This window comes from Silurus meridionalis, chromosome 14 (genome assembly GCF_014805685.1).
Source record: "Silurus meridionalis isolate SWU-2019-XX chromosome 14, ASM1480568v1, whole genome shotgun sequence".
NCBI lineage: Eukaryota > Metazoa > Chordata > Actinopteri > Siluriformes > Siluridae > Silurus > Silurus meridionalis.
The window spans coordinates 13,509,099-13,528,132 of NC_060897.1; the positions used below are offsets into that span (position 1 = coordinate 13,509,099).

General features: G+C 38.1%; 3 protein-coding genes across 6 annotated transcripts; 1 reads left to right on the forward strand and 2 right to left on the reverse strand.

Annotated features, from left to right (window-relative positions):
• Nucleotides 1-413: 413 nt before the first annotated feature.
• antkmt (adenine nucleotide translocase lysine methyltransferase) lies at nt 414-6,630 on the reverse strand. The gene is made up of 6 exons (XM_046866207.1): nt 6,518-6,630; nt 3,863-4,026; nt 3,668-3,772; nt 1,700-1,840; nt 1,543-1,593; nt 414-1,439 (listed from the first exon to the last, which is right to left on the reverse strand). Exons 2-6 carry the CDS (start codon nt 4,022-4,024, stop codon nt 1,239-1,241), a joined length of 660 nt encoding a protein of 219 aa, XP_046722163.1. The 5' UTR covers nt 4,025-4,026; nt 6,518-6,630; the 3' UTR covers nt 414-1,238.
• A 281-nt stretch (nt 6,631-6,911) lies between these two features.
• On the forward strand, nt 6,912-16,668 carry fbxw9 (F-box and WD repeat domain containing 9). Of its 4 annotated transcripts, none has more exons than XM_046866203.1 (9): nt 6,912-7,215; nt 7,371-7,497; nt 7,909-8,044; nt 8,682-9,139; nt 9,287-9,714; nt 10,228-10,376; nt 11,493-11,696; nt 11,823-11,888; nt 14,264-16,668. In XM_046866203.1, exons 1-9 carry the CDS (start codon nt 7,170-7,172, stop codon nt 14,336-14,338), a joined length of 1,689 nt encoding a protein of 562 aa, XP_046722159.1. In that variant the 5' UTR covers nt 6,912-7,169; the 3' UTR covers nt 14,339-16,668. The 4 variants fall into 4 exon arrangements, with proteins under 4 accessions (XP_046722159.1, XP_046722160.1, XP_046722161.1 ...); XM_046866204.1 differs by having other exon boundaries at nt 7,401-7,497; XM_046866205.1 differs by having other exon boundaries at nt 6,912-7,190.
• gng14 (G protein subunit gamma 14) lies at nt 15,354-17,910 on the reverse strand. Its single transcript, XM_046866208.1, has 2 exons — nt 17,660-17,910; nt 15,354-17,212 (listed from the first exon to the last, which is right to left on the reverse strand). Exons 1-2 carry the CDS (start codon nt 17,753-17,755, stop codon nt 17,087-17,089), a joined length of 222 nt encoding a protein of 73 aa, XP_046722164.1. The 5' UTR covers nt 17,756-17,910; the 3' UTR covers nt 15,354-17,086.
• Between the last annotated feature and the right edge of the window lie 1,124 nt (nt 17,911-19,034).

The window sequence follows — 19,034 nt, forward strand, 5'->3', positions numbered from 1 at the left end:
AACAAGCTGGAAGAGGTGTACAAGCGTGACCATATACGAATGTGTTTTAAAAGACAGTCAGACCAAGCTAGTTCTTGCCATTAAGTTGGCCATTGGAGTAAAACATTATTACACCGGTGTATCACATCCACATATACTGTAATTTTGAACATGATTACTAGACTTGTTGGACCGTCTGGCATGTTCATTTGGATATCCTGAACTAGTAGATTCATGGACTGACGAAGCATATTTACATCACATTTAGTGGCACCCATATTTCATCAGACCTGTGCATGAACATGTCACAATCCTAATTTTCTCAAGTTCCTATGATAACACAATATAAAAGTTTAGACTTTCTCAATTTTTCAAAAATAGTTCAGAGAAATATACACATGGTGATACGTATGTAATAAAAAAAAAAATGAGGATTTAAGAGGAAACAGATATTTTCTTTTATTTTTTATTTTTTCAAGAGTGTGTGAAATGAATCAGGTCGCAATGAGAAGCAGGAAGTAATCGGGTGCTTCAAAGAGATCTCTCTGTCTCTCTCAGACACACATCCAGAAACAAAGAGTGATTTAGAAAAATGCAGATTTGAGGCTCCTACATGACACATAAAAGGAACACATCCTGTAACGATGGTTGATCAGCTTGAAATACCAGCATTCTGTATACTATTCACCCAGTGGCTAATTTTATAAATGTTCTTAGCATATACATACATTCACTGGTATTTTTTTTTTTTGGCACATTTATATAGGTGAACATTGCCTGTGGACTTTTTACAGATTAAAAAAAATAAAAAATAAACAAAGAGCAGCCACTGACCACCATAATAGTATTGCTAGCCATAGTATTTGTGCACAGACTAAACAGTGACAGGAAGTAACACTGTAGTGTGTAGTGGTGCTAAAAGGGAAGCAGCCTTTAGCATTATTTTGGTGTACAAATTAAACCAGTCATTAAGTGTGGATGTAGATACCACCAACCACCAAGTCACATGACATGAGTTCAAAACATGTCTGGTATTATGCATCATTGAACTCATTGAATACTGTTGTGGTACCATACAAGCACAGTTTTAAGAGTATGCAATAGTGAAAGTGAAAGTTACATGAATATATTGCAGTCCTTTTGCAGAAATAAAACTGTCTAGTAAAACAATAATAAAATCATTAAAATAACAGGGCTAGAAAGTCCCTTTAAAATTTTTTTTTTTTTTTTTTTTTTAAATAAGTCACATGACTTCTGGATCAGCTGGCTGGTTCGTTTGACCTGCTGTCTTCTGATAACAGATGGTGTTTTCTGAGAGCTTGTATGTGGTAGGACCATGCTCTGTCCACACCGTCCCCTTCTGTTCTGCAGGGTGTCCAATCAGGAAAAGGAAAGCGACCAGCAACAATCACGGCGTCTTCAGGGAGCTCAGCTAGTAACTTCTTTTGCAAAAGTTCAAGCTAAAGGAAGGCAATACCTTTAGTAAAATTCTTTATGAAAATATATTTGTTTATAACATGAGGTATGTTTATCGCTGTCTATGAAAATCACTATGACACTTACCACACTCGGAGCCAAGAACACCGTGATATTCTCATAGCCTGAAAGATTAACCTGTGAACATAACAAATGAAATATATAATTTCTTTACATTTCAAGAAAATCTTTGCAACTGAAACAGAAATGAGATTTTTTTCCTTGCCCTGTACAAACACCTCACCTTCCACAGGTCTTCCCTCCGATAAGAGACTTTATCATAATGACCGGTTCTCCAAGCGTGAAATCTTGAAAGCCGGAGGAGCCATGGGTTTAACTCGTAGCCTACAGCAGGCGAGAAACCCAGTCGGCTTGCTTCTAAAACCTAAAGATGCACACGCATAATGAAAATACAATATTTAACATGAATTTATACATATACTCTTGTGCACAGCAAATATAGATCCATCATTTAGAATATGTTTAGTGGCATTAATTAAAAGTTAACATCTTAGCACTGCCAAGTCGGAACCGTTAGGCCCAATCTACTCCAGAAATCTTTACATACTGATATATGTGATGGACAGAATTTCACTGTTCTGGAACGTGTCTATAAATGCTGTCTTTCCTTTCACTTGCTATAAAAACACAGCTATTACGCAAACCCTACTGCGGTTAGGTTGAATATGGACAGTGTATTAAAGTTATCTGTTTTAAGGACTGTAGGGCAAATAATGTTCTTGGCTGAACTTGGTTGAACTTCCGCCACATTACTTCCTGTTTCACGTTTCAAGTAATCTTGCGGTCTGCAGTTAAGACAGAATGTCTTCTCTATTCACAGTGTAAAATAGGCATACAAACACAAAAGACTAACAGAGAGAAATATGTTAAAAAACTTAATGCTTGGAATGAATGAACAATAATCTGAACATTAAAGAACAATAAAGTACAGAAAAAAAACCTATTGTCTTTACTTGTAATATTTGGGCATTCTGCATAAGAACTGCATTTGTTTGGTGGTTTATTAGGGATCTGTCTGTCTGTATAAAAGCAAGCCTTCAGTGATTTTGAAGCAGAGTGATTAATAATATAGCCATTCAAATGATTTGCCAGCTTCAATCCAGACTTCTGTTTACATTTTCCAGAACACACTACTTCTTTCCTCAAGAGCATATACACTAAATGCTACAACTTGAAATTCCCTTCCTACAATCAACATGCCTCCTTAGTATGAAATTTGGGTACCAGTTTCTTCCTTGTTAAGAGTGACAACTTCCAATCATCATGGCCGTTTACACTGTAGATCTACTTTTAAAGGAGTTTATAGCAGTAGTGGCTTTAGATTATTCCATATACAGACACAGTCACTGGGTAAATCTAGAACATTGACCATACTAATCACTGTTTTGAGAAGGTAATCATTAACATAAGAATTATCTGCTGGAAAAGTTACTGCAAAGCTTTTGTTACTTTTATACAATTTCTGTCCAAAATATTGCCTGAAAATTCAGTACAGCATCTTAATATTATACAATCTGCACATTTTACACTCAAAAGTCTCTTTAGATGGAAAATTAAAATGCAACTACAGTGGTACCTTGACCTACGAGTGCATTAATGTACGAGTTTTCAGTCTGACGGTCACTCGGTCGATTTTTGCTTTGTTACGAGCAAAAATTGAGGTACGAGCTCGAGACGCCGCTGCTAGATGGCGAAGCGAAGCCAGAAAGCGAAGATTGTGATGAAAATTAAGATAAGCAAAGAAGAAACGAGCAAAAATGAGTTTTAGCTCCGCCTCCGCTTATCGACTCTACAACCCCCCTTCGCCCCCCTCCGCAAGCGTTTTCATTAGCTCGTCGTCTCATCTCCAAGGTAAATGCACTGTATAAAACCTTATTATATCTTTATATCTTTACATACTCTTTCTATTATGGTTTTATACAAGATTTGTTATTAAGAAATGTATTTTCCTAATTTAATAACATGAAACATAAAAACAGGATGGCATTTTAAGTATTTTCAATGAGGAAAATTGATTTGATGTGCGAGCAAGTTGAGATACGAGCTAGTCCACGGAACGAATTAAACTCGTAAGTCAAGGTACCACTGTATATCCATCCTTAGGAATGCACATCAAAATATTAATACCAGGCAACGATACACTCAACCAATCATAAAAAGTCTGATGTAGAATTTCAAGCCAACCACTTACAATCCTGCCATCTCCTGAGCCCAGGTCAGCGATTCCTCCAGAGCGGCCCTTCAGCAGAGTCATAACGTTGCCCACTTGCCGTTTACTGGCTGGTATATACGGGACCTAAATTAACACAAATAGTCAATCATCCTCATCAGTGACTTACTCTACTGGTTTTCAATTTTGTTCATGCTGCTGTTCTCGTAAACGAACCTGTAGTTTCAGGGGCACTCTGCGAAACCCAGGCATCAAAACCCCTGCCCACATGGCGTACACTGCCAGTCCTGTCCCCGCTGTCAGCTGTAACAGACCCAATGCGCCCAAACGCTTTTCTTTAAACTGGCCAAGAATTTCCTCCTGTGTTTCATCCTCCATGCCTATGAAAAAAAAGTGTTGAGTAGTTTTGTTAAAAACTATTTTACAGAAACGGTCGAGACTGTTGTTCTGTTTAAATCATTTATTCATATGAATGCTTTGAACAGATCTATGGTAGGCCTTATACCTCCACCCAGATTTACATTATCACAGGAATTGTCCTTAAATCTTATTATTCAGTGACATTTCAAGAGTCTGTGCATTGGAAATGAAAGTCAACTGTGCACTTCTATACAGCTTTATGAATCTGCACATGTAGAGACGTCCAAGAAGACGTCCACACATCCGAATCAGCTCCTGAACATTGGCACGTGCTCTTCAGTGGCATCCAGGCTTTCTTTTGCTACGGAATTCTAAACATTTTCATTTATTAGTCTTCATCAACCCAAAATGCCACTAGACTACTCACTGGTGCTGGTCACAGTGGTATAGACCTAATCTATACTTATAGAACGCAATGCACTGCTTCTTTTAATCCTTAACATTTACATTGTCACGTTGAAACCACCCTCAACTGCACACTGCTGTCACCTCATCGAATACTATTTTCACAAGACAACACTCTATTGTTTTCTTATTACAAGTCTGTCATTCAGAGAGAGAGAGAGAGAGAGAGAGAGAGAGAGAGCAGCCCAGTGGTTAAGACATTGGACGGCTATGAGTTTAAATCCCAGGACCACCGAGCTGCCACTGCTGGGCCCTTGAACAAAGCCCTTTACCCTCAACTGCTCAGTTGCAAGTCGCTCTAAAAAAGGGCATCTGCTTAATGCCATAAATATACTGTAACTGTGGTGTGTCATTTACAGGCTTTGGGGTTACTGATCAGAAGGTACTGATCAGAGGTTGAAATGTTGGGCTAATGAGCAAAGCCCTTATCATGTACAATAGGTGTAGTATCAGATGTCAGACACCAACTTCTTAACCATCAGAAAGCTGTAATTTTACTGTGCCATCTTTTCTGAGGAGTCTTAAAAAGTCCTGCCTGTGCGCCAGGATACTGGAGAACTTTTACCGATGTACCATTGAGAGCATCCTCACTAACAGCATCTCAGTGTGGTACAGCAGCTGCACTGCCCTTCAGAGGAGGGTGTCCCCCTGTCCCACGAATCATCTGCACTCAGCTTCCCACCTTAGAGAACATTTACAATAAACGCTGTTTGCAAAGGGGCGAGGGGCATCAGCAAAGATACCTCTCACCCCAACCATGGACTATTCACTCTTCTCCTATCGGGCAGACGCTACAGGTGCCTCAAAGCCGCACAAACAGGCTGAAGAAAAGCTTTGCACACTACACAATTATTTTTCGCACCATTCATAACCCACATTTGCACTACTGTACATTCCACCTGTATTTATACTGTATATACTGTATCATAAATATTGTAAATTTATACTTGTACATAACTATATCATGTTATTGAGTATATTATCTTCTGACGTCTGTCTATGCATATTCTTTGCACAGCTTCTTTCGGCTTCTTTCATTAGGGGTCACCACAGCGGATCATCCGTCTCCATACCCCCCTGTCCTCTACATCTGTCTCTTTCACCCCAACTACCTGCATGTCTTCCCTCACCACATCCATAAACCATCTCCTTGGCCTTCCTTTTTTCCACCTTCCTGGTGACTCCATCCTCAGCCGATATACCCCATGTCCCTCCTCTGCACATGTCCAAACCGTCTCAATCTCGACTCCCTCACCTTGTCTCCAAAACGCGCTTTAATAAACTAATTTCTAATCCTGTCCATCCTCATCACTCCAAACAAAAACCTCAACATCTTCAGCTCTGCTACCTCCAGCTCCACCTCATATACCATATATTATTACCTGCTATTATCTTAGAAGTTATTTATTGTAAATAAGCCACTTATGCACTTCTGTTTAGATGCTAACTGCAATTCATTGTCTCTGTACATGTACCTTGCACAATATCGATAAAGTTGAATCTAATCTAATTAAAGAAAACAGAGTCTATTTAATGTGAACTTTTCCTTTAAGAAACCATAAATAAACAGTTTGTAAGTGTGTTTTGGAGCTGAGCTGGAAAGGGGCGGGACTTTCACGAAAACAATGACAACGTGGTTTGTGTACAAATATTCATGTGGGAAAACAGACTTTATTTATGTGATGTAAACCTTATGTATGTTTATCATTTCTTACAAAGAAAAAAAAACAACCTAAACTCCAAACTACAACCAGGCAGCTAATAAAATATCCACTGTCGTTCATCAATTAAAGTCTTATTATGATACCATGTGTTACACTGTCCTGCACAATCCACATGTATACAGTATAAACTAAGAGGTGGTTTAACAGTCTACTGAATGAGGCTGCGTCTTGGCGGTCAAACTCGAGGACAGAATATTAAATTTAGACTAAAGAGGACCCCGTTTGTGCATTTTAAACAATACATAAACGTCTACCAAAAGCTCTGTGTTTACACCTTTAATGCGCTTAAATTTACTTTAAACCCGGACGAGTCGAAACTAACCTGGGGGTCGCGACACCAAACCAGCCACTGTGCCATTTTCTTTTCCCAAAATGGCCACTTAGGCTTGTTTCCAAACGACTTGAACATAAAGTACACTACATAATAGCTTATAAGACATTAATTCGCCCCCTACGCAGTGCATTAGTATAGGACTGGGAATAGCATTTGAAATTCAGCCTTGATATTTATCAAAATAAAGGTTCAATGTTTTGCGTAAAAATTACGCTCAAGTTAAATAAAAGTAATATAAAGAATAAATAATTGAACACTTTAAATAGATATATTTATTCATTTTAAATGTTATCTATGTATTTTTTAAAGATTGGATTTTTTTTGTTGATCTTATAGGATATTACTTTTATTATTTAGAGCGGTATTATACATCCTGTTTTGAACACTGTTGTGCGCCGGAAGTGAGACTGAAATCTAAACTTTTGGATAATAAGCCAAATCGCTGGTAAAGCGTGACTGTTTTTATGAGGACCGTGTAACAGGCACGAGGAGCCAGAAAACGTTTAGTTTTTAACGTCTGTGACGTTATAAAACCCGACCCGAGCTAAAGAGTGGCAGTGGTAATGATGTCATCGGGTGACGTCAGCGGCGAGCCGGAGAGGCTTGGTTTATCGATTTAATCTGGAAGGATGGAGGTTTTATGAGAAAGGGAAATCATGAGGTAATTTTGGACTCCAAATTGCTGAGTGAGTAACAGCTTGGCTGGGGTGTCATTTATTCGAGTATATTTCAATATGTAGAGGAAAGCTGGTGGGTCAGAGGGTTACCACAGCAACACTGATAAAAAAAATGTAAACATTAGATCAGGAAATAACAGTGTTTCTTCTTTCTATGTTTGCAGCTAGTAGTGAAGTGAATGTCTGTGCCGCAGGTGACAGGTCGAGTAGAGGAGGAGGAGGAGGAGGAGGAAGAAAGGATGGAGTGTGTTTAAAAGAGCAGTGTGACCCTCCTCAATCCACACATTTAGGGTGGGTACTTGTCTTCTCTTTTCTTAAACATTGTACAATGCGGCCGAGATCGAGCTCTTGTTTCATGGTACATGACCTGACGTGATAAGGGAGTACTGCTGAAGGAAAAGAATGGCTGCTAGACACAGCTGTATAATGCAAGTTAGTGTGTATGGGTTGGCAGTACGGGAAATGATCGTTTTATTAGGTCATTGCCCTAGATCTGACACTACTCCCGAGCCATGCATTTTTCCTAAACAAATCAGACCATTCAGAATCCAGAATGCAACAAAAGTGCTGTGATATATTGATGTCACGACCTTATTTTCTTGGTTAAAAAAAATAAAATAAAAAAACACAGATCCAGCGGTATCTTTTTGTGTTTGTGTGTGTGTTCTGTTTGCATTTATAGTTTTAAAACATTTCTCACAGGGTAAATCTGAAGCCATGTGGCAGCCCCACAGAGTCGAGTTCTTCCACCTCAGGATTATTGTCTTTGCCATGGGAGATGGTCGTATGTATCGCCTCTCATCTGCCTGCTCAATGCATCATCAACATCCTGCCTAAGGTGAGCAGATTTAGTTTATTATCTTTTATTATCTACCTTATTATCCTTTAAGCTTGGATTACAGAGAACAAGACACTTGCAACAGCAAATGTTTCATACCTTCTTTGATTGTAATTAATGTTGGATTTAGATGATGTATGGCTTTTCTCCTCCACAACAACTTGTGTAAATGTGTTTATCATATATTATAACTAAGGTAGAGATATTTATGTGCAAGGACTAGTAAAAGGCAACTGCTTACAAAAATAACAGTCAAGAAATGAATAAAAAAAAAAAACAGACTATTTTTTCCTGTATAGCTGTGGGTGGGGTTAATGCTGTATCGCGGTCGGCCACTAGATGGCAGAAGATACACTGGCTTTAACAGCTAGTGTTGTCACCATACTTTACAGTTTAGGGTATATAAAAAAAAAAAGTGATGAGTAACAGACATCTTTGTGATCATCTTGTGATCTAGACTCTCGGCTGTAGCATAGTTATGAATCAAATTTGTTATTTCTCACCTACGAGTCAAATGCATTTTTGTTACACTACTCAGGAGCCTTCATTCAATATGCTTTCATAACCTACGAGATCTATCAGGTCCGTTATTGATCAGTTGATTTTAAATTGCCCCTGTGCCTTATTTCCTATCTAGGTGTGCAGGGCATTGGGACAGGTGGGTGAGGATGTGCCAGCCTGGCAGCTCCGGGCTCAGCGACTCACAGGCCCCAATAAATCCTTTCCAGTTGGGCCAAGGAATAATTTCGACTGGCTCACAGCGTGCCTTGAGATGGAACAATTGATTGAAAGCTGGGCAGGATTCAAAGAAAAAGCAAAACCAGAGCAAGGTATTGGGATCCAGGAGGTAGGAAATCAGGATGAAGCTGTTTCAGCTGATGAAGAAGGAGCAGGGCAAGTAGTGCCAAACAGAGAAGCGGATGCAGAGAGACAACCTGGCCCTGCTGGGGATGAAATCAGGCCAGAAGGTGAAGAGGGTCCTGAAAGGCATGCAGAAGGAGAAGAGCAGGATAATAACGTAATAATCATGAGAGAAGAGGGAAGAGAGAATGACGACCGACTCCAAGATGGACACCAGGACCACGAAGACAGAGGGTATGTGTTCTGGAATTTGCCGTCACAAGTTTGCAATAAAGTCCTTTTTGTATGATTCAGATCTGCTCGTTCCTCTTATGTTCATGACCACATATTGATTATTGGACTGTATGTCTTAACGGACATCTCTCTTGTTCTTACATTCAGGATAAACATAACTACGAATCTCACATCTGCCCTGGAGCATATCACACTCTCATCAGGCCACATTGCTGACGTTAATACAGTCCTGCTGGTTGGAGGCGAAGGCTCCGTGTGTGTCTCCGGCTCCAGAGACCGTAATGTGAACCTGTGGGATATGAAAAGGGGCTTGAGTGGGACATTGGTATGCAAACTGGGACCTCGTGGCCAATACCGCACCACACACGAAGGCTGGGTGTGGTGCCTGGCAGCCAGTGGTGATCTCCTGGCTTCTGGCTCCTTCGACAGCACAGTGAAGCTGTGGGACCTGAACGCCGGAGGGGCAGAGCGGGGAAACATCCAGAGTCGCTCGGCCGTGCTCTCTCTCTCCTGCCAGGATCACATGCTGTTTGCTGGGTCACATGACCAGAAAGTCAGCATTTATGACACCAGAGGTCAGTGGTCTAAAGTTGTGTACAGGATTGGTTTACTTAGTGGGGTAAATAAAGGCCAGTGACACAACAGGGCATGAGAGTTTTTAGCAAAGAGCAAATGGCAGCCTGAATTTGGCAAGCAGAATGCCTTTTTATACTATGTAGCAAAAGGTTGTGGACAAAAAACTTTCCCACTCATAGGTGGAAGTCTTCCACCACAACCATTGCAAACCATGTCTTCATGGAGCTTGCGTTGTGCACATTGTCATGTTGGAACAGGTTTGAACCTCTTAGTGCCAGTGACAGGAAAATGCAATTCTGCATGAAATAAAGACAATTATTTATTTATACTTTGTGGTAGAGTTTTGGGGATCAGGTATCCACAAGCCTTTGACCATATACATGCATCTATGCTTGATGATTAGAGTTTTATTAAATATACCTTGTAAAACATGACATCTCCGTAATGGCTTTATACTGTGAGCGCCCTTTGCTGATGTCATGTGTAATGATGTAATAATTTCTCTGTCACAGCTGCAGATCCACTGGTCAAAAGCCTGCATCTCCATAGAAACATCGTGCTGTGTCTGGCTTCTGATGAGCAGTACATCATTTCTGCCAGCAAAGACAACACGGTGGCTGTGTTTGACCGCCGAGCTGGAAAACCACTGAAGAAAATACATGTATATACACCGTTCATCCTAGAAAAAAAAAAAAAAGAGCACAATTAATAATGATTACTTGGTACTAAATACCTACTAGCACCATAAACTTCATGAACAAAAGAACAGCCAGGAAATATATCGGCTTTCTTCAAACATTTGCCACAAAATTAGTCACATAAATTTTCTATCATGTTGTTTGTACGCTATATAAGGTCTCTTTAGTAGAACTAAGAGGTCTAGCTCAAACCTGAACAGGGCCCAGAGCACATCCATGCTGGGAAAAAAACTGGAATGCTCACCATGCTGTAACACTATAAATACTATAACTTTGGAATATAGGCTGCACATATGGTGTCATTGTTATTAGCTAAAACACTTCAAATCAATATATATATGTAAAACAGAGATCGAATTTAATACATACCAGCTAACACTGTGTGCCCATTAATACTTGCTAGCTAGAAATATGTAGTAAATAGTTATGAGCTAAAACGCTTCTAAATAATTACCTGTTAAGTGATCTAACTTCATAGCAGCTAACCTAGTGGAAACTTGCTAGTCAGCACTGTATGCTTTATTAATTAGTATTAGCTAAGAGATTGATTAATAAAATAATATCAGGTACCTATTAGTACTTAAATGAATAAGTACTAGCTCAAAATAATTGAAATCTATATTGTTGCGTTAACACTATGTGCTGAACTAATACTTAGTAGCTCAGTATTATTAAATACATACAGTATGTACTGGTTAAAACAATATGCAAAATAAATCCATATTAGATTACACTACATGTTAACTCATTAGAGTGCACTCCATCAGCATGCATCAGATAAAATGTAATAATTTCTCGTACTGTGCTTTAGTCAGTGACGGAGTGACGGAGGGTTTTTACACGTCACACCTGCAGCATTTTATTCTTCATTTACAATAATGATTTTCTAAATCAGTGCATTCAATTCTTACTAAAGCATTATGCAAATTTCTTACTTAAATGCTCACAGACCATTTAGTGCATACTTTAAATTATACAGTGTATGGATAAATATGATCAAATTTATAGAAAGGTTTGTATATGTGGGATATACTAAAAAGGGATTAATAATTTCTGTCTGTCTGTCTGTTTGTCTGCAGCTGACGTCTTACTTGTTCTCCATGTCGTACAGTGGGCGAGAGATCTGGGCTGGAGATTATCATGGACTCCTTCACACGTTCTCCATGAACGAAGGCTCCTTTAAGTCAGTAGCCCAGTTTAACGTAGGCCACAGTTCACGGGTGACTGGTGTCCACAATTCGGCTGGGACTCTTTACACCTGCTCGTCAGATCGCACAATTAAGGTGAAACGTATTGATATTGCAGTGTGTACATGGGAAAGTGTTCTGTCAGTTACTCTATGCAGTTTGCTTTGTGGGGTTTTTCTTTGGTTTTGTGAGGTGGTCATGTGACTTTCTGGATCATTGCAGGTTCACCTACCGTGTGCACCCCCAAAGACTCTGTGCACACTTCATAATAAAGCAGTGGTGAATGGGGTGAGTGTAGCTACATCCTTACTTTTACATTTATAGCATTTAACAGTTGCCCTTATCCAAGGGCTACCACTTTTTGTAGATAATGGCCACTGCAGACCCAAAGGGCTGCAGTTTTGGAGATGTTCTGACCCAGTCGTCTAGCCATCACAATCTGTCCCTTGTCAAACTCGCTCAAATCCTTACACTTGCCCATTTTTCCTGCTTCGAACACATCAACTTTAAGGACAAAATTATGGCTGCAACAAACGATTGTTTTCATAATCGATGAATCGGACGAATATTTTTTCGATTTATCAGATTAAAACTCAATGAATTTAAATAAGCTGTTTTGGTTATTATAACTATATAAAACACTAATTCAGGGTATTTATGTATAAAAGTGTACCTAAAAAAATAAGCAAAAGCCAGATATTGAGTTTAACTACCTTTAATATTTTAAACCTTAAACCTTATAGTGGCTGCTTGTTATGGAGTACATGGGGGATTTCTCAATTTAAATGAATTCACTCATGCTGGGTTGATTGTTTCCTTAAAAAAAAAAAAAAAAAACAAGGTATGCAAGGTGTAAATTGCATAAATTAACATTTGTATTGCTTGTAATGATAATTGGTGATGGCAAATTGAAAACTATGCTTTAAAAAAAAATACACAGACATTTTGTTTAGTTGTGAAGATATAAGCATCTGAAATATAATTAATTACATTTTGTATAATAATTAAATGATACAGTACAGACCAAAGGTTTGGACACACCTTCTCATTCAAAGAGTTTTCTTTATTTTCATGACTATGAAAATTGTAGATTCACACTGAAGGCATCAAAACTATGAATTAACACGTGGAATTATATATGGAATTATATACATAACAAAAAAGAGTGAAACAACTGAAAAATGTCATATTCTAGGTTCTTCAAAGTAGCCACCTTTTGCTTTGATTACTGCTTTGCACACTCTTGGCATTCTCTTGATGAGCTTCAAGAGGTAGTCACCTGAAATGGTCTTCCAACAGTCTTGAAGGAGTTCCTCGAGAGATGCTTGGCACTTGTTGGCCCTTTTGCCTTCACTCTGCGGTCCAGCTCACCCCTAAACCATCTCGATTGGGTTCAGGTCCTGTGACTGTGGAGGCCAGGTCATCTGGCGCAGCACCCCATCACGCTCCTTCTTGGTCAAATAGCCCTTAATGCCTTTAGTGTGACTCTACAATTTTCATAGTCCTGAAAATAAAGAAAACTCTTTGAATGAGAAGGTGTGTCCAAACTTTTGGTCTGTACTGTACATGCATAAATTAAATATACAAACATTAAAAAAGCTGAAAGTAGTAAAGCCGCAGTAAATCACGTTTGAAAACAGAGAACAGTTGTAGTAGACAAATGCTATAAAAAGAGAATGGAATGGAGAAACGCAGAAGGTAACAGGCTTGATAAAAAAAAAAATAATGGGGGAAATATGCATTGGTGTACAAATGCATCATTATTTGATAAAAACTACAAAAGTGACTAAAAACTATTCATTTACGGCTGCTGTTTAGATTTAGTGCTGGTTCGCACCGGTTTAATTGAATCCACCACTATGTCGTGAGCGCACTGAATGCGCAACCTGATGCTCGCGAGTCACGACAGAACAGTCGTTCTTTTGTAAAACAAACAGTTTACACTAACACTCCATGAAACTATACAATTTTCACATGATGAGGATTATACAGTTTTTGCTCTCTGTGCTGATGTTTCACCTTCATCCGTGACACCAGTGTGTTTTCTTTTCGTGCTGCCGTTTCACCCTGAACTCTCCGCCATTTTTAAGCGGCTGTGTTTTCTTGCCGTTTCCAGCCCAACTAATCGACGAGGGCATTTGTTGACAACTAATTTTATTATCGAATTTATCGATTAGTTGTTGCAGCCCTAGACCAAATGTTCACTTGCTGCCTAATATATCCCACCCGCTAACTGCATGATTAAGAGAAGAGATAATGTTATTCACTCACCGATCATAATGTTATAATGTCATAATGTTATGCCTGGGCTGTGTATATTTGCCACATTTCAGTATTTTTATTTATGTTTTCATGTATTTATTTATTTATTTATTGCGTGGTGCATGGCTTGGGTAGTTCTGTCTGCATCAAATCACTAATTATGCCAAAAGTCTAAATCTTTACCAAGTGTCAAAAAGTTGGAAAATGAAAGATGGAAAAATATAATATAGAATAGTTTCTTATAGGCATTTATAGTCAGCTGGCAACATAATATCATAATTTTTTTTTTAACAAAAATGTCTTTTAAAGTCTTTTCAATAGTCCCATCTTGGATTAGTATTTCTGCCATGAGATTCTTGTCCTGGTGTCTCATTGTGTCTGTCTCCCTTTGTCTCCTATAGCTGAGTGTTGAGGCCGGGGTGCTTGCTGTGGCTTCTGGAGATGAAAATGTGGAAGTGTGGAGGCCCAAACAGTAACACTGGTATCATCCAAAGGCACTCTGCAGTTTACCTTTTTATTCCCATGCTGACAAAAAGGTCTGTTCTTATATGGTGAATAAAATGTGGGGTGTGATGGGGCAGGAAAGTAATCAATAGTAGGATAATGAATATCCCGATGTTGATTATTTTCTAATTACGACACATCCAGAAGTGTTGTAATCATCTTATACCACAGCAGTTTGCTAATGCTATGAGTTTTGTTTTATTTATTAAACAATGAAACATTGTATCTCGTATAGTTTTTTGTTGTAGAAAATCCAAAAATCAAGTTTTTGTTATAATTTATGTTGTAGCAGCTATGAACATTTTTTTTTTCAACTTTGTTTTACCTCTGAGTGTTTCAAAGCACTAACACTGGAGATTCCTTTAATAAATAATTGTTTTTCTTTGTTAAATAATAGGTCTAATATTTTACAGATTGAACAATATAATATATTTAGTCACCTTTTGTTGTTATAATCTTCACTGAAGCTGTTCAACTAGATTTTGGTGTGTGCTTGAGGAGATTTTGTGCTCATTCAGCCACAATAGTAAAGTCAGGTACTGATGTTGGGTGAAGAGGCCTGGGGTGTAGTCAGCACTCCATTTCAATAGGGTTAAGGTCACTCCAAATCATGTACACCACATTTTCTTGGAGCTGGTTTTGTACATGGGGAATTGTCATGCTGGTTTAGGTCTCCTAGATCAAGTGAAGGAAAAAATTTAATGCTGCTTGCTTTCAATGACATCTTATATAACTGTATGCATCCAACTTTGTGATAACAGGTGGGGAAGAACCACATATGGCTTAAAAAACGTAGGCATCACAATACTTTTGTCTGTATACTGTATGTTGGGCATCCATTATATAAGTCTAAAAGCATTACTGTGTTCAAGTGCATAAATTGATAGGCAACACTTTTTTTTTTAACTGAATATTAGACTATACAATTTGCATAATTACTAAAGTGCTAGAATTTGAACTGAATTCTGACACGTTAGTAATTATTCAAATTGTATAGTTTACATCTTACAGGTTTAATGCAAAAGGCATTTCTGTTTGAACATTATAAATAAAAATAGAAATAAATAGAAAAGTGGCAAGACTTTTAATGCTACACATTTATTTACGACATTCTTTCTTTTGCTCAGATATAAAACAATTAATAAACTTCACCAAAAATATTGTTTTATACTAAACATTTGTTTTACTGATGTGCCAAGTCTCAAATCAAGCACCAAAAACCACCATGGTGCAATTAAAACCGTCCGTGTGAAAACAGCATGAGTTCCATTTGGCGTCCTGATGATTTACACCAACGTAATTTAAAACCTCATCATTACTTTAAAACATTTACAAGAATATTTAGTCTTCATGCTTTATGTTGATAAGGTTTCACTAATAATGAATATTTGCATAAAGCATACATATTTGTCCATGCCCATGTTGATTAGAGTATTAAAAACTTGAAAAATATTAACTTATGGTACATTTATAACAGATAAAAATGTGTGATTACGTTGTGTGTGTGTATATATATATATATATAATTTGACACTAATAAGTGCTTGTTGCCAAGTCTGTTTCAGTTTTAGTCCCCCTTTGCTGTTATTATAACCTCCACTTTTCTGGGAAGGATTTTCACTACATTTTGGAGCATGGCTTTGGGGGATTTGTGCTCATTCAGCCACAAGAGCATTACAGAGGTCAGGTACTGATTGTAAGCACGGTGCAGTCAGTATTCCAGATCATCCCAAAGGTGTACAGTGGGGTTGTGCAGAGGGGATTGTCACACTGGAACATGTTTGAACTTCTCAGTTCCAGTGAAGGGAAAGTAAAAAGCATACATTTCATTAACATTGTGGCAACAAGTTGGGCTCATATATGGGTGTAATGTTCAAATAACACACAGTTTTCATTTGTGTATAATGTGTCTGATATGTGTTTTGCAGCATAACCAACTATTGCATTATAGGGATTTAGGGGACAATACTCTGGAATGATGTATTTGGTTAAACTACATACTGCTAATCTTAAATTAACTGTAAAATATGTATAATGTGTAATAATAGCATGCCGGTTCAATCAAAGAAATTCCATCTCTTTGCCATTTCATTTAAATTCCCAAAGATTTATCTGCCACTTCATAACAGTGTGCACAAATTACATTGTGGTGCAGTGGTTTACTTGGTTTAAAGCTTAAAAGAACTGCTGTTTGTCCAACATTTAGACTTACTAATCTTCAGTTTCTGTTTGCCACCTGTAACCTTGTAATTTGCATTTTATTTGTCAGTTTGTTTTCATTAATAAATACATGTTGAGTAAATGAGTCATCTGTTTGTACAAGACAACAAACAATATGTGAGATGAAATGCTTCACATGTTTAGGAGTTGATTATTCATCCCCTTCCAGTTATCAGTTTATGCAATATATAACCTTTCATAATCTCTCTGTCCAAGATTTGATTTATAAATAAATGTGAAGGCTAGAGGTCTCAATTTATTAAAAGAAGCACTGGCACACAAATAAATCAGAACGGTACAACAACTTATAAAGAGCACCATACAGAACTTAACTCAAGTCTGAAAAACATGTCCAATAGCTAGTTCAAATAGGTTAAATCTAATAAAGTAAGTATTAGTGAGAGTTAGTACTGCCAAGGATATAAGGTAGCATGCAACATATGCACATTAATACATTGTCATCCTTCACATATACATATAATAGAAGTGGATGTGTACTCTTACAGTAGCACACAAGTCTTCTTGTCCTTAAATGGATTGGAGGAGGCAGCGATGCCTGTAAGCAGTGGATCTCCACGCCGGTGCTCCTGACAGTACTGCACTAGCTGAGCAGCCGCAGCTGAGATCTAAAACACACACACACACACACACACACACACACACACACACACACACACACACACACACACACACACACAGCATCAATCTGATGAGACAAAATGTTCTAGAAAACAATATTATGCAGTATATTTAAGGCCAGATTCAGAAAGAAGAGAGTAATGAGTAAATAGAGAAAACATCAAATCCAGGCATCATGCACCCACACATTCTCATATTCATTCACATCTGGGGCAAGTTCTATGGGTAAAGATGTGTAGAAACCACAGACACAGGAAAAACCGTGTAAACCAGTAAGAGGATCAAATCAGTAGCATTGGAGTAACCCTTTGCAGCTCCTGAATTAGTCCTTAAAAATATTAAATGATTTAAATATCTCTAATAAACAACATATAATGAATATATAACATGAATCACATCAAAATGAACAATATAATGAATAGATATTTTCTTACCTTGATCCTTTCCACATTAGCCTCCAGCCTCAGTTGCTCCACAGCCTTTCTAGCTTGAAGCACTGTGTTACTGCTGTACACTTTTCCAGCCTCCATCTCACAGCCACAACCTGCAGCATGAGCCTAATCACGTTTCTGTTTCAGTACAGCTCAATTTATTCCGCAGAGTTTGCAGCGCTTCTCTTGGCACACCACACTTTGTAGGCCATGGTTTCACCTATGGATTCACCTGAATGCAATCAGAGATGCAGAGTTGCTTTAACGTGGTGTCGAGGTGTGATTCCCCATTCCCGGCTATTTAACTCGTGTTGGACTGTCCTCTCTGTGTGCGTTCCTGCGGTCACTTCAAAGCGTCTTGTGATGTGGCTGAGTTGAAAGGTCGCACATGCAGGTGTAGAAATGTCACACCAACATCACACACCCTCAGAAAAGAAATTCCCCACAGGGGCAGAATGAAATATTCTGCTAACATGCTGCTTATTGGTTCAGGTTTGTGGTTTTGAAGAAAGGAAAAACGTTTACAGAAATCTAATATTTCTGTAGATTATTAACTTGTTAATTCAAAGTGGATTATATTGCAGTAGTTGTCAATATATAATTTCAAAGAAGGGATAATAGAGGAAATATTAATATGAAACCCAGCAGTTAAAAGATATATTCACACTACAATAGACAAAGACCAACAGTGGTGAGGGTCAAAGCTGCAGTCGCCCACCACCTGAATCCACCACTGTTTCTTTTGATGTTCAGGTTTTTCAATACTTTTGTATAATGACACCTTAACATTGACTAATGAAAATACAGATTGTGGTTACTTAACCTAACATGCACTGGCGTGCGTGTTGAAAATGCAACCCAAGCAAATATTATATTTAATCCATTGTTTAATTGTTTTTGTTCTCTAGGAGTGTCTCCAAAGGTTTATCTTAGTCATGGTTTCAGGTGATCTAGAGCATGAATACATGGCATTAACTGCGGGCCATTTATAACAAAGACATTTATTTCATCTACTGGCATATTTTTCCAAAACTTACATAAAGAACTTGTACAAGAACTCTGTGGAGACAGTAGCTCAAGCTCAGAATTCAACTTTGGCATTGAAAGTGGTATAATTGTTTAGGACAGTGGTGTCTACATTTTTGTTCTTGGAGGCCAGTTGAAGGTGCTAGAGCAAACATCTATTTTAAAACTTTTAATTATCATTTGCCATTAAAATGATTTGCAGTATTAGATCTAAAATGGTTTTGTGAAATAAGTATGATTATTTACCGACATAAAAAGCAAATAGATGTGTATTGCATTTTTGCATATTGTTTATTTGCATTGACGTACATGACACACGACACTGACTGCAAATGTGGATTTTTGAACATTA

Bases quoted from the DNA above. Each gene is read 5' to 3' on its own strand.
- antkmt (XM_046866207.1), bottom strand. From the start codon at position 4,024: ATGGAGGATGAAACACAGGAGGAAATTCTTGGCCAGTTTAAAGAAAAG. The intron at 3,773-3,862 runs GTTCGTTTACGA...GTGTTAATTTAG, and splicing joins GAGTGCCCCTGAAACTACAG to GTCCCGTATATACCAGCCAG. The intron at 1,841-3,667 runs GTAAGTGGTTGG...GTGCATCTTTAG, and splicing joins GCTCAGGAGATGGCAGGATT to GTTTTAGAAGCAAGCCGACT.
- fbxw9 (XM_046866203.1), top strand. From the start codon at position 7,170: ATGAGAAAGGGAAATCATGAGGTAATTTTGGACTCCAAATTGCTGA. The intron at 9,715-10,227 runs GTCAGTGGTCTA...TCTCTGTCACAG, and splicing joins CAGCATTTATGACACCAGAG to CTGCAGATCCACTGGTCAAA. The intron at 11,697-11,822 runs GTGAAACGTATT...GGATCATTGCAG, and splicing joins CGTCAGATCGCACAATTAAG to GTTCACCTACCGTGTGCACC.
- gng14 (XM_046866208.1), bottom strand. From the start codon at position 17,755: ATGGAGGCTGGAAAAGTGTACAGCAGTAACACAGTGCTTCAAGCTAGA. The intron at 17,213-17,659 runs GTAAGAAAATAT...TGTGTGTTTTAG, and splicing joins CTAATGTGGAAAGGATCAAG to ATCTCAGCTGCGGCTGCTCA.